The sequence below is a fragment of the Gorilla gorilla genome, chromosome 10 (assembly GCF_029281585.2).
Source record: "Gorilla gorilla gorilla isolate KB3781 chromosome 10, NHGRI_mGorGor1-v2.1_pri, whole genome shotgun sequence".
Lineage (NCBI taxonomy): Eukaryota > Metazoa > Chordata > Mammalia > Primates > Hominidae > Gorilla > Gorilla gorilla.
In genome coordinates, this window is record NC_073234.2 from 74,350,275 (window position 1) to 74,362,302 (window position 12,028).

At 34.8% G+C, this 12,028-nt stretch overlaps 1 protein-coding gene across 3 annotated transcripts in view; it reads left to right on the plus strand.

Annotated features, from left to right (window-relative positions):
* Positions 1-12,028, plus strand: part of INTS13 (integrator complex subunit 13) — a 33,522-nt gene that overhangs the window by 3,920 nt on the left and 17,574 nt on the right. For all 3 annotated transcript variants that reach the window (XM_019038771.2, XM_004052893.4, XM_055358011.2), the window contains exons 3-7: positions 153-227; positions 5,897-6,099; positions 6,522-6,602; positions 8,962-9,052; positions 10,336-10,464. In XM_019038771.2, coding sequence (XP_018894316.1) covers positions 153-227; positions 5,897-6,099; positions 6,522-6,602; positions 8,962-9,052; positions 10,336-10,464 — 579 coding nt within the window. The remainder of the gene's footprint in view (positions 1-152; positions 228-5,896; positions 6,100-6,521; positions 6,603-8,961; positions 9,053-10,335; positions 10,465-12,028) is intronic.

The window sequence follows — 12,028 nt, forward strand, 5'->3', positions numbered from 1 at the left end:
AGCACCTGGCATGTACTACACATTCTGTAACTATAAAAAGAAGAATGAATGAATCAGTGAAACAGTGTTAGAAATTGCATATTACTTGAAAATATGTTGGTGATTGAGTGAAATTAGAGTTGAATACTAATTGTTTCTTTGGAATCTATTAGGTGAATTTTATTGTGAGTGACTCTGGAGCACATGTTTTAAATTCTTGGACTCAAGAAGACCAAAATTTACAGGAGGTATGGTTAGATTTTGAGCTGTGGCCATTTGTAAATTATCTAAATGTGGTAATACTTTTTTAAAAAATGACTAATTTTTTAAATCACTCTAGGATTTGCATATAGTGTTAAAATGCCAAGTCATATGAAAACAGCTATCTCCATTCTAGGCTTTCCCTACACCCAGCACCCCCCAAGCAAACTTCCATTTTTTAGCAGTTGTCATATTTACTTCCAGATTTCTAAATAACATGTTTTTATTCCTGTTTATTGAGTTCTCTGTTTATTTATGTACTTATTTATTTATTTATTTTGAGACGGAGTCTTGCTGTCACCCAGACTGGGGTGCATTGCGCCATCTCGGCTCACTGCAACCTCTCCCAGGTTCAATAGATTCACCTGCCTAAGCCTCCCGAGTAGCTGAGACTACAGGTGTGCGCCACCATGCCTGGCCAATTTTTGTATTTTTTAGTAGAAATAGGGTTTAGCCATGTTGGCCAGGCTGGTCTTGAACTTCTGACCTTCATATGTCTAATGCCTGTCCCCTTCCCTTGTGTTCTCAATATTAATATGTCAGAATTGTTGGTTATTTCAAAGTTTCATGTTGGCATTATAACATCTACATAAAGTGTTATTCACTGTTATGCCAAATAATATATATGGTTAGTTCCTTATATAGCTTTTTGTTTATTCCTGGAATTATTTATTATCTCCTTTTTCTCCCCTTCATGTGTTTTGTTTTCATAATATCCATTGCTGCTTTTCCTCATGCTTCTACAAAACTGCCCAATATTTTGATCATAAATGTGTTAGATAATTCAGCAGTTTGATATTGTCCCCTGAGGAACTTCTTGGAGCACAGTCTTCTGCTCCAGTTTGAACTGGCTGCTTTCTAGGCCCACTGCACTCCTATCATCCTTCTCTCCCTATTTTTCAGATCCCATTTTTTTTCCTTCTTTTTCTTTGTGTAATCTTTTGTTTTGGTAGAACATAACCTCCAGGATGCCTGTAGTTTACCTTGCCCTTTGCTGATCCTTTGGGTGTAGAAATTCCGTGTTGGAAATAACTTTTTCCTCAAAATTTTGAGGGCATTATATACTCCACAAAATTAATGTGTTTTATAGCCTCCAATGCTGAGAAGCCTAACACCATTTTTCTTTATAATTTCGCACTGAAAGCTGTTAGAATCTCAGTGGTGTGCCTTGGTGTTGATCTGTTCTCATCCATTGTGCTAGGCTTCATATTTTCCAGTACAGGGAAATTTCCCTGCATTGTTTCATTGATAATGTTCTTGTCTCTGTGTTCTGTGTCTTTCAGGAATATCCATTCCTGGGATGTTAGACCTCCTGCATTAAATTCGTTACTGTTTTTCTCACTGATCATCTCATTGTCACTCATTCTGCTTTTTTGACGCTTTTAACCCTTGTATAGAACTCTCTATTTGATTGTACTTTTAATTTCCAAGAACTTTGACTTATATTCTTAACTATGTCTGTTTTTGTCATATCCTTGTTTTATGGGTGTAATTTTACCTGCAGGTATTAACATTAGTTTATTTGATGTTTTCTTTTGTGCCTTCTGTGTTCTCACAGTTCTTCTTTTATGTTGAGGCTTTTCTTCAATGCCTGCTGATAGTTAACTAGACAGTCTTATTTAAAAGCAAGGCACTAAATGGCAGATTAGAAAATCTACACGTTATGGAGTAGGTATTGCTGACTATATACTTCATTGTAGTTTTAGCTGATGGTTTGCAGTAGGGAACCTCCAAATATTGGAGTTGACAGATGGTCTCTCTGGGACTGTTCTTCTGCTCTTTTATCTGTATGACAACTTGGTTGTCAGCTCTCTGGGAGATGGGAGAGGGTAAGTTATACCATTTCCTCTGTAGCATTAGCCATATTTCAGATGCACAGTAAGCCGCACATAGATAGTGGCTACTGTATTGGACAGCACAGATAGAGAACATTTCCATCATCACAGTAAGTTCTATTGCACAGTAGTGATTTAGTATCTTACCTTTACTCTCTTATGTGCTTTTGGTATCCATGTTTGATACCTTTCGGTTTCAGTTCTTCCAAGGAATGTGATTCTGTATCTTGTGGGGTAGGGGAGATGTAGTCACTTACACGGGTAGGGTGTAAGTAAGATCTGGGAGTCAAGTTGTTCCTTAAACTGACTTCAAGCTATTGACGTTTTTAGTATCTTGCCTTTCCCCGCTGTGTTTGGTAATTGGTGCGTCTAGTTCTTGAACTTCTCCTGGATTCTCCAGTTCTGAACTTCTCCTGGATTATTTTGCCTTTTACTTTCCATGGGCACTTAGATTTCTGCATATTCAGTCCTATTAAGTTCATCACCACTCCTTCATCCATTTTTATATATTCTTGTTGATATCTATCTTGTTCATTGTTGTCTCTTCTTCCACTCACTTCACACTTGTGGGTTTATGCTTTCTTTTTTGGTTTATGAGTGTTTTTTTTTTTTTTTTTTTTTTTTGAGACTGAGTTTCACTCTTGTTGCCCAGGCTGGAGTGCAGTGGCGCGATCTCGGCTTACTGCAACCTCCGTCTCCCAGGTTCAAGCAATTCTCCTGCCTCAGCTTCCCGAGCAGCTGGAATTACAGGCGCCTGCCACCACGCCCAGCTGATTTTTGTATTTTTAGTACAGATGAGGTTTCACCATGTTGGCCAGGCTGGTCTTGAACTCCTGACCTCAGGTGATCCACCCGCCTCAGCCACCCAAAGTGCTGGGATTACAGGTGTGAGCCACCACGCACAGCCCGGGTTTATGCTTTTTAGTAAGTGAAATCTTTTACTTCGATTTTAGTGGAGGAAGCAGAAATCAACTCATGCTCAACCAGTTAGGTTTATGTTTTAACATTATTTGTCTAAAGATACTGAATTACTAGTAGCTTATGTTCTTTGCCATTATTTAGTTGGATAGAAGACTTCAGTCTACGAGGTCCTTCCCTGATGAATGTGAACAACATGAGAAACAAGGCTTTAGTGAAATAATTGAATACATTATTTGAATTATTTAATGCCAAAATTTTTTTGTTAACGGGTGCTATGCAGTGATAACAATCCCATCCAAGGTGTTTTTATTATTTTTTGTTTGTTTTCTTTTTCTTTCTTTTATTTATTTTGAGACGGAGTCTCGCTCTCTTGCCCAGGCTGGAGTGCAGTGGCGCAATCTTGGCTCACTGCAACCTCCGCCTCCTGGGTTCAAGTGATTCTCCTGTCTCAGTCTCCCAAGTAACTGGGACTACAGGTGTGTGCCACCATGCCTGGCTAATTTTTTGTATTTTTCGTAGAGATGGGGTTTCACTGTGTTAGCCAGGATGGTCTCGTTCTCCTAACCTCAAGTGATCTGCCTGCCTCGGCCTCCCAAAGGGCTGGGATTATAGGCATGAGCCACCGTGCCCGGCCTCTTTTTCTTTTTTTTTTTTTTAATTTAATTTTATTTTATTGTTCTCCAAGGTTAGTTTTAAATAGAATGCTTTTAAAGAAAATGTGTTTTATCATACTGTTTGGTCTTAAAATGTTTGTGATTAGTATTATAATATATGTAAACAAAGCTAACCTTTCATTCTTTTGAGGTAATTCACTCAGTAGGCTTTGATTGGCTTGGCTTTGCACTAATATCATTCCAGAATGTTCTTAATATACTATTACCTGAAAAAACAATTTTAAGAATTCCATATGTTTCCACCTTACTGTCTTTTTTAAATACTGTGAAAGAAGTGTTTACCTTTTTCAAGAGGTACTGTGAAAGAAGTGTGAAGGCTTTCTAGTAGTATATGAATAAAAATAAGTACATATCTGTGTAGATTTGTACCTACTGACTGCACCTCTGCAGTGCAGTAAAAGTGTGCGTTTGATGGATAGATATGCTAGTCATAAAGGAATTATTACTTCTTTTGCTTTCCCAAGGTGAAGGTACACGATATCCCATTCATTGCTTTTAAATTTTGAATGGAGGGGGAATCTCCAGTTGTGAAAGCAGCTATATAGCAAATCACTGGTGTTCAAGAATGTATAAAAGAATGTACATTTTGTATAAATTATGTATAATCTTGTCTATATTTAATGTTTAGCTTTGGTTATCCATGTCACACCTTTTCCCTATGTTAAACCTTTCTATGTCTCTATGTCTATCTTGTGCCAGTACCACACTATCTTGGTTACCATTGTTTTGTAGTAAGTTTTAAAAATAGGAAGTGTGACTCTTCTTAGCTTGTTCTTTTTGAAGATTGTTTTGGCCAGTCTGGGTCCCTTGCAATTCCATATGAATTTTAGAATCACCTTATCAATTACTACAAAGAAGTTGGGGATTATGTTGACACTGTAGGTCAGTTTGGATAATATGGCCATCTTAACAATATTAACTCTTCGAATCCATGAGCATGGTATGTTTTTCCATTTTTTAGATCTTTAATTTCTTTCAACAATGTTTTGTTGTTTTCAGAGAAAAGTTTTATAGTTCTTGTTAAATTTATTTCTAAGTATTTTATTTTTGATGCTGTTTTAAGTGGGATTTTAAAAAATTTAGTCTTCAGATTATTGTAAATATATAGAAATACAATTGATTTTTGTGCATTAATCTTGTATACTACAGGTTTGCTGAACTTGTATATTAGTTATAATAGTTTTTTAGTGGATACCTTGGGATTTCATAAATTCAGGATCATGTCATCTGCAACACAGAAAGAGTTTTACCTCTTTCTTTCCAATCTGGATTCTGTCCATCCTCTCTCTCTCTCTTCCTTCCTTCCCTTTTTCCTTCTTTCTTCCTTTCTCTTTCTTCCTTTCTTTCTTCCCTTTCTCTCTCCTTCCTTCCTTTCTTTCTTCTTTCCTTCCTTCCTTCCTTTCTTCCTTTCCATCTTTCTGTCTTTCTTGTCTCTATCACCTAGGCCAGAGTTCAGTGGCTGAACTCCTGGGCTCAAGCGATCCTTCTGCCTCAGCCTTCTAAGTAGCTAGGACTATGGGTGTACACCACCCCACCTAGCTGATTTTTTAGTTTTTTTTTTTTTCTTTTTATAGAAACGGTGTCTTGCTTTGTTGCCCAGCCTGGTCTTGAACTCTTGGCCTCAAGCAATTGTCCTGCCTTGGCTTTCCAAAGTACTGGGATTACAGGCATGAGCCACTGGGCTTGGCATGAATTTCTTTTATTTCTTTTTCTTTTCTATTGCCTTGGCTAGAACTTCCAGTACAGTGTTGAATGGAAGTGATGAGGGTAAACATCTTTGTTACTGATAAGTAGGGAGAATTCATCCAATCTTTCACAATTAAGTATGATGTTATCAGTAGGTTTTTCATAGGTGTCCTTTATCTTCTTGAGGAAGTTCCCTTCTGTTGCTAATTTTTTTAATTATGAAAAGGTTTTGGATCTTGTCAAGTGCTGTTTCTGTGTTTATTGAGATGATCATGTGATTTTTATTTTATTGATATATGATGTATTATAATAATTGATATTTGCATATTAAATAAACTTTGCATTCCTAGAATAAATCCCACTTGTTCATGGTGTATAATTCTTTGTGTGTTACTGGATTTGGTTTGCTACTATTTTTTTAAGAATGTTCATGTCTATATATGTAAGATAGATACATTGGTGTGTAGTTTTCTTTGTTGTGATATTTTTATCTGAATTGCACATACTCTTGTCAACATAATTGTTTTCCCTTTTACTTAGCTAATGGCAGCATTAGCCGCTGTTGGGCCTCCTAATCCTCGGGCAGATCCAGAGTGCTGCAGTATTCTGCATGGTCTTGTTGCAGCAGTGGAAACTCTCTGCAAAATTACCGAATACCAACATGAGGCTCGTACTCTACTCATGGAGAATGCAGAACGTGTTGGAAATAGAGGACGAATAATCTGTATTACTAATGCAAAAAGGTGAGGTGTTGATTATAGCAATTCTTTCACTGTGGGAATTTTAAAATCCTGTTGTAGTTTTTCAGAATACTAGAGACGGCATGTTTACATGCTTACGTTTAAGCGTATTACAAGTGGCCTTTCTGATTTTTTTCTTTTTTTTTTTTTTTTTTGCCTTTTAATATTGAGGCTGTGTTCCATTCTAAAATAAAGACTTATCTCATTGAAAACTGTTTAGATTGCCATCATGTAGGTCAATCTAAACATTTTTTCTCACTGGTTTTTCAGCTAGTTGTTTAGTGGTATGACTGAGCACACTAAAGATAGTCCTTAGTGAAGTAACTTTAAATGTCTATAACACCATAATAAAGTGGAAGAGTGTTTTGAATTTTTTCTGTTACTGTTTATTCCTTTAAATTTGCTATATCTTTTTTATGCCATAGTGATAGTCATGTGCGAATGCTTGAAGACTGTGTCCAGGAAACGATTCATGAACATAACAAGCTTGCTGCAAATTCAGATCAGTGAGTATAATTCATAAATGAAATAAATATGTTCATGTGGATAGATATATGTTATAATTATTTCCAGTAACTTAAAAGTGACTGGTAGCGTTTCCCTGAATTCTCTACTGACTCAACAAATTAGTCAAAAAGTGTATGTTTGATCAGAAACTTTTTTTTCCATTTTCCCTTTCACTTTAATTTACTTTTCTCCCACAAGAAAGGTGATCAAAAGGATAAAATAATACATAAATTTATAATGTGTATTTGTTTTGATGGTTTTTTTCTCATAGTTGTGTTTCGAATTTGTAAAATGTGTTGGATGTAGTAGCTTATGCCTGTTATCCCAGCACTTTGCAGGGCCGAAGTGGAGAGATAACCTGAGCTCAGGAGTTCAAGACCAGCCTGGGCAACATGGCAAAACCCCGTCTCTACAAAAAATATAAAAATTAGCCGGGCCTGGTGGCATGTGCCTGTAGTCCCAGCTACTCAGGCAGCTGAGGCAGGAAAATTGCTTGAGCCTGGGAGACAGAGGTTGCATTGAACCAAGACTGTGCCACTACACTCCAGCCTGGGCGACAGAGCAAGACCATGTCTCAAAAAAAATTTTAATTTAATTTAATTTAAATTTAAATTTTTAAAAAATTGTTAAATATGCAAGTTGTTAGTGGCGTTATTCAGTATGTACCACATCTAAACATAAGTAGTTGCATTGTGTGACTTTTTAAAAAAACTTTTTCTGTTTCTGAAAAGGAAAACATTTTTTTTTCCTCTATACTCACACTAGTACTTTTGATCAAATGTGTGGGTTTTTCTTCCGCACCAATTCTCCAACTCTGTGAATACCAACTGTGTGTCCTACAATTCAATTATGACAATCCTTGGAGTTAATACAGACCCCACAGATTAGTTATTGCGGACTCAGTTCCACAAGACTGTAACCCACTTAGACACAAATCTCGACTAGTGGTTCCCCACACTTTCGTCTGACTTGGCTACAAGTTAGGTGTTTCCACAACCCCCTCCTCATGTTCAATACTTTGTTCTGATGGGCTCATAGAACTCGGGAAACACTTCAGTTTTCTGATTTATTATAAAGGATACAGATGCACAGACACGTGAAGTGGGTGAGGTTGGAAGGATCCCAAGTGCATCAGGTTCTGTCCCTGTGGAGTTGGGGTGTACCACCCTCCCAGCACATGGATGTGTTTACCAACCTAGAAGCGCTCTGAGCCCCATACTTTAGGGATTTTTATGGAGGCTTCATGTAGGTGTGATTGATAATTAACTCAGTATCTAGCTTCTGTCCCTTCTCTGGAGGATAGCAGAGTGGGGCTGAATGCTGCTGAGCTTCTAATCATTGCTTGTTCTTTCTGGTGACCAGACCCCATTGGGGAGCTGTCCAGGATCCCACTAAAGTTGCCTCAGTAGAAGAAAAGATGCTCCTGTCATCCAGGAAATTCCAATGAGCTTAAGAGCTATGTGTCAAGAACTGGGGTCAGAAACCAAATATTAGAGCAAAAGATGCTCCTAGCACCCCTGTCATTTAGGAAGTTACAAGGATTTTGGGAGCTCTGTGCCAGGAAGCATGAGCAGAGACCAATATGTATATTTGTGATTGTGTCACAGCTAGTAAAGACATGTTTGGAACTATTGCAATGTGGACTTTTTTAGAGTGATTATTAGTTTTCTTAGGTGCGGTCATAGTGTTATTGTTATAAGTAGGATTGTTCTCACTAGGCAAAGCAGGCTGAAGTGTTCAGGACTACACGTCAAGCCCTCTGCAACTTACTCTCAAATGGTTTAATTAAAAAGTGTACATCTGCCTAGGTATAGTATATAGAGAAAGCAAATATAGCTAACAGTGACTCTAGGTGAAGGACATACGGTTGTTCATTGAATAGTACTTTTCTTTCAACTTTCCTGTGGGTCTGGAAATTTCAAAATAAAAAGTTGGGGGAAATTTTTAGCATTACCAATCCTATAACTTGGAAATAACTAATTATAGCTAATGGTTAGTATAGCCTGATTTTATCCTTAAGAAATATTAGTATAAGGGAAATTAATACACAATATATTCATTTTCACTGTTGCAGTTATCTATTGAAAATTATACTTAATTATAAGAGTTTTCTCTTTATCCTTCAGACACTGACAATTATTATTTTTTGCATTTAAATTAAATTTGTATACTCATTAAGTGTTCATACAGGTATAGCAATTAATATACTGCCTTTCTAATATTTAGCTTTTGGGTTAACAGTAATATCTGATTGTAGCAATATGATGTTTTAATATGTTAAGGTTTTAATAGTTTACCTGCTTGAATTCTTTACATACTATGTATTCTTAAATTTTAAGTCAAAAATTTCTCTTTAAGTCTCATGCAGATTCAAAAATGTGAGTTGGTCTTGATCCATACCTACCCAGTTGGTGAAGACAGCCTTGTATCTGATCGTTCTAAAAAAGAGGTGAGTGTTGAAATAATGAAAGAAAAGACCATTGTGGTTAGTAATAATAAATACTGAGAAGGGTTATCATTAAAATGATCCATTGCCAATATTTTCTGCCAAGAAAATATTTTGAGTTTTCAAAGTAAACCTCTATGTCAAGACATCTAGGTTGGTTCTTTATGGTATAATTGTGGATTTTAAAGTGTTTTCTATTCTGCCTGCCTTTTCATGTTTGTTTATTTTATCAAAATGTGTTACAAACCATACATAGTTTGTATTGTTCCTAAAATTTTATGTATTTTAGTGATTATTTTTATTCTGTAAAAATCTTTTTCCATATTAGAAAAGCAATACACTCTTTAACAAAAAATATATTCCAATAAAAAATTAATTTTACACATTCAGAGGGAAAAATCTTATTTTCCAACCTTGGTTTTACTTTTTAAATAAATTTGAATAATTTTAAAGGAATAGATGATCCTGTTGATTGCCAAATGGATCCACATCATAATATTCTCTATCAGTAATTTATGTTTAGAAATATAGATATATGTCCTGGTTTTTCATTTTGCATTATTTAATATAAACATCGCTAGTATTACTTTCGTCCATGAATTTTTGTAGTTAAGTGGTATTTTTAGTCATTATTGCCATCATTGTGTTTTTAAGTGGTTTCCAGCGTAAGCCTCTTTTTTATTAACTTTTTTCTGCCTCTTTTGATAATGTGGCAATGTTAGTTTTATTTTATGATAATGAAAATTTATTTGTAATTAATATTATTGCCCTGGAATGAGTAAGATTTTGTGTTATCTTCTTGTACACTACTTCTAGCTGCCTTATTTATTGGTGACAGAATGAAATTTTTGTGGCGCTTTCCACATTCTTTCTTTTAGTTTTATCTGCAGGGTTTTGTCCTCTCAACAAAATAAATTATTTTTTCTGCAGTGTACTTCAAATCCATTTTGCATATAGATAAAAAGACGTAAAAATTGTAAAGAAATATATTTAAATATTTCACTCTAAATTTCAGGAGGACAGGGATTATGTCTGTTCACTGCTGTGTTCTATATACTCACAGTTTCTGATATCTAGCAAACTGATTAATACGTATGTGGTGAGTGAATGAATGCATGAAAATGTATTGCTAAAATAATTGTCATGGTTAATTTATGGATCCTTTTTTTCCAACTTCTAAAAAGTTAAAAATACTTAATTTTAATGGATTTATACTAAAATATTTAGCAGTAGGTTACAATGAATTAATATTTTGTGGATTATTTTTCTTGTATGTTTTTCTGTAGTTGTCCCCAGTTTTAACCAGTGAAGTTCATAGTGTTCGTGCAGGACGGCATCTTGCTACCAAATTGAATATTTTAGTACAGCAACATTTTGACTTGGCTTCAACTACTATTACAAATATTCCAATGAAGGTAGGCAGTTCTTTTTCCTGCTATTTTGAAAGCACTGCTTTGCTTTTTAAATATTTGTTTGAGGCCAGGCGTAGTAGCTCATGCCTGTAATCCCAGCACTTTGGGAGGCTGAGATGGGAGGATCACTTGAGGCCAGGAGTTTGAGACCAGTCTGGTCAACATAGTACGATCTCATCTCAATATTAAAAAAATAAATAAATAAATAATTGTTGGACATGTATTATTTATTTTAATTGAACCTTTACCTTTTCTCCCCATATCGTATTTTCTGTTTTGCTAGCCCACATTCAATGTCTTTGACCAGGTCAGTAAATACTGAAAAGCAACCAGAAAGGATCACAGAATAAAATGCTATATTTTTGTTTTCTAATAAGAATACGTTATGTGAGCTCTCTTAAAAAAAAAATGCTATCATTGTTTTCATCAAAATATAATTTCTATTTTAAATTATTATTCTGTGATTCTTTTCTTGACAGCTGTGTTATTAGATTTTGCTTACTTTGTGTATTCTAGTGGATCTTTTATTCTCTATGTTTTTGTTGTTGCCCACCCAGTATAAAGGTGTTTATAGCTAATAGGTCTAACTAGGGGAAAATAGCTCATAGTTTTAAATCAGTTTATTACTCTCTAACTGAAAGACCATAGATATGAGCTCTGTGATTTTACTGGTGGATTTTTTAAGGAATCTATTGCTAGCTGTTCATTTTCATTATATTAACATTATCATTAAGTTGTTTTAGGGCTAGCACAGTGCCTGGCCCATAGTAAGCTTCAAATGGGTTTTTACTGAGTGGAATGGAATTTAATTGTATTGATTATGTTTACAAATATAAGGTAGCCACTATATCTCAAAATTCAAATTTTTCTTACATTCCAGTTTCTATTTTCTGCCACTATATTATGAACAATAAATTGCATGAGAATTATAATCTTTTCATTGTTAATTTCTTAATGCCATTGGCCAGTTTTTCACTACAAATTTTAGGCTTACCCCGTAGAACCTTTTGGATGCAGAAGTAAATAACATAATAGGTACACTTTAATATATATAATGTCATGTGTTATAAGAAAAATACTCTGATAGCTTGCCTGTTAATTTTGATCATATTTGTGTGCTACTGGTGTGACTTCAATCTTTGTGTTTTTTGGTAAACAGATAATGTTGAAATTCCTATTTCCTATTACTGAAAACAAGTTACTAAACTTGTTTATTAGTTTGTATTTTATATAATTGATATTTGGTAATTCACTGTAGGTATTTAAAGATGCTATTTCCTCTTTTTAACAATGATTTCGCTTTAAATTTATGTAAATTATTTCAATTACATTATATTTGTATATTAAAAATATTGGCAAGACTGCATTTGGAGTAAAAAAAATTCAAAATTTCTGAGTTAGTCATCTTTGTTAATTCTGACATAATGTAAAAAAATCATTAAATACTTTATTACCTGTATATTGCCAGTTGTTTTTTAATGGAGTTTATGTTGCATAGAACACTTGCATCTTTAAATAGATTATCCCATTATTTTAGCTAATTATTATTGAATGTATTTGACCTCAT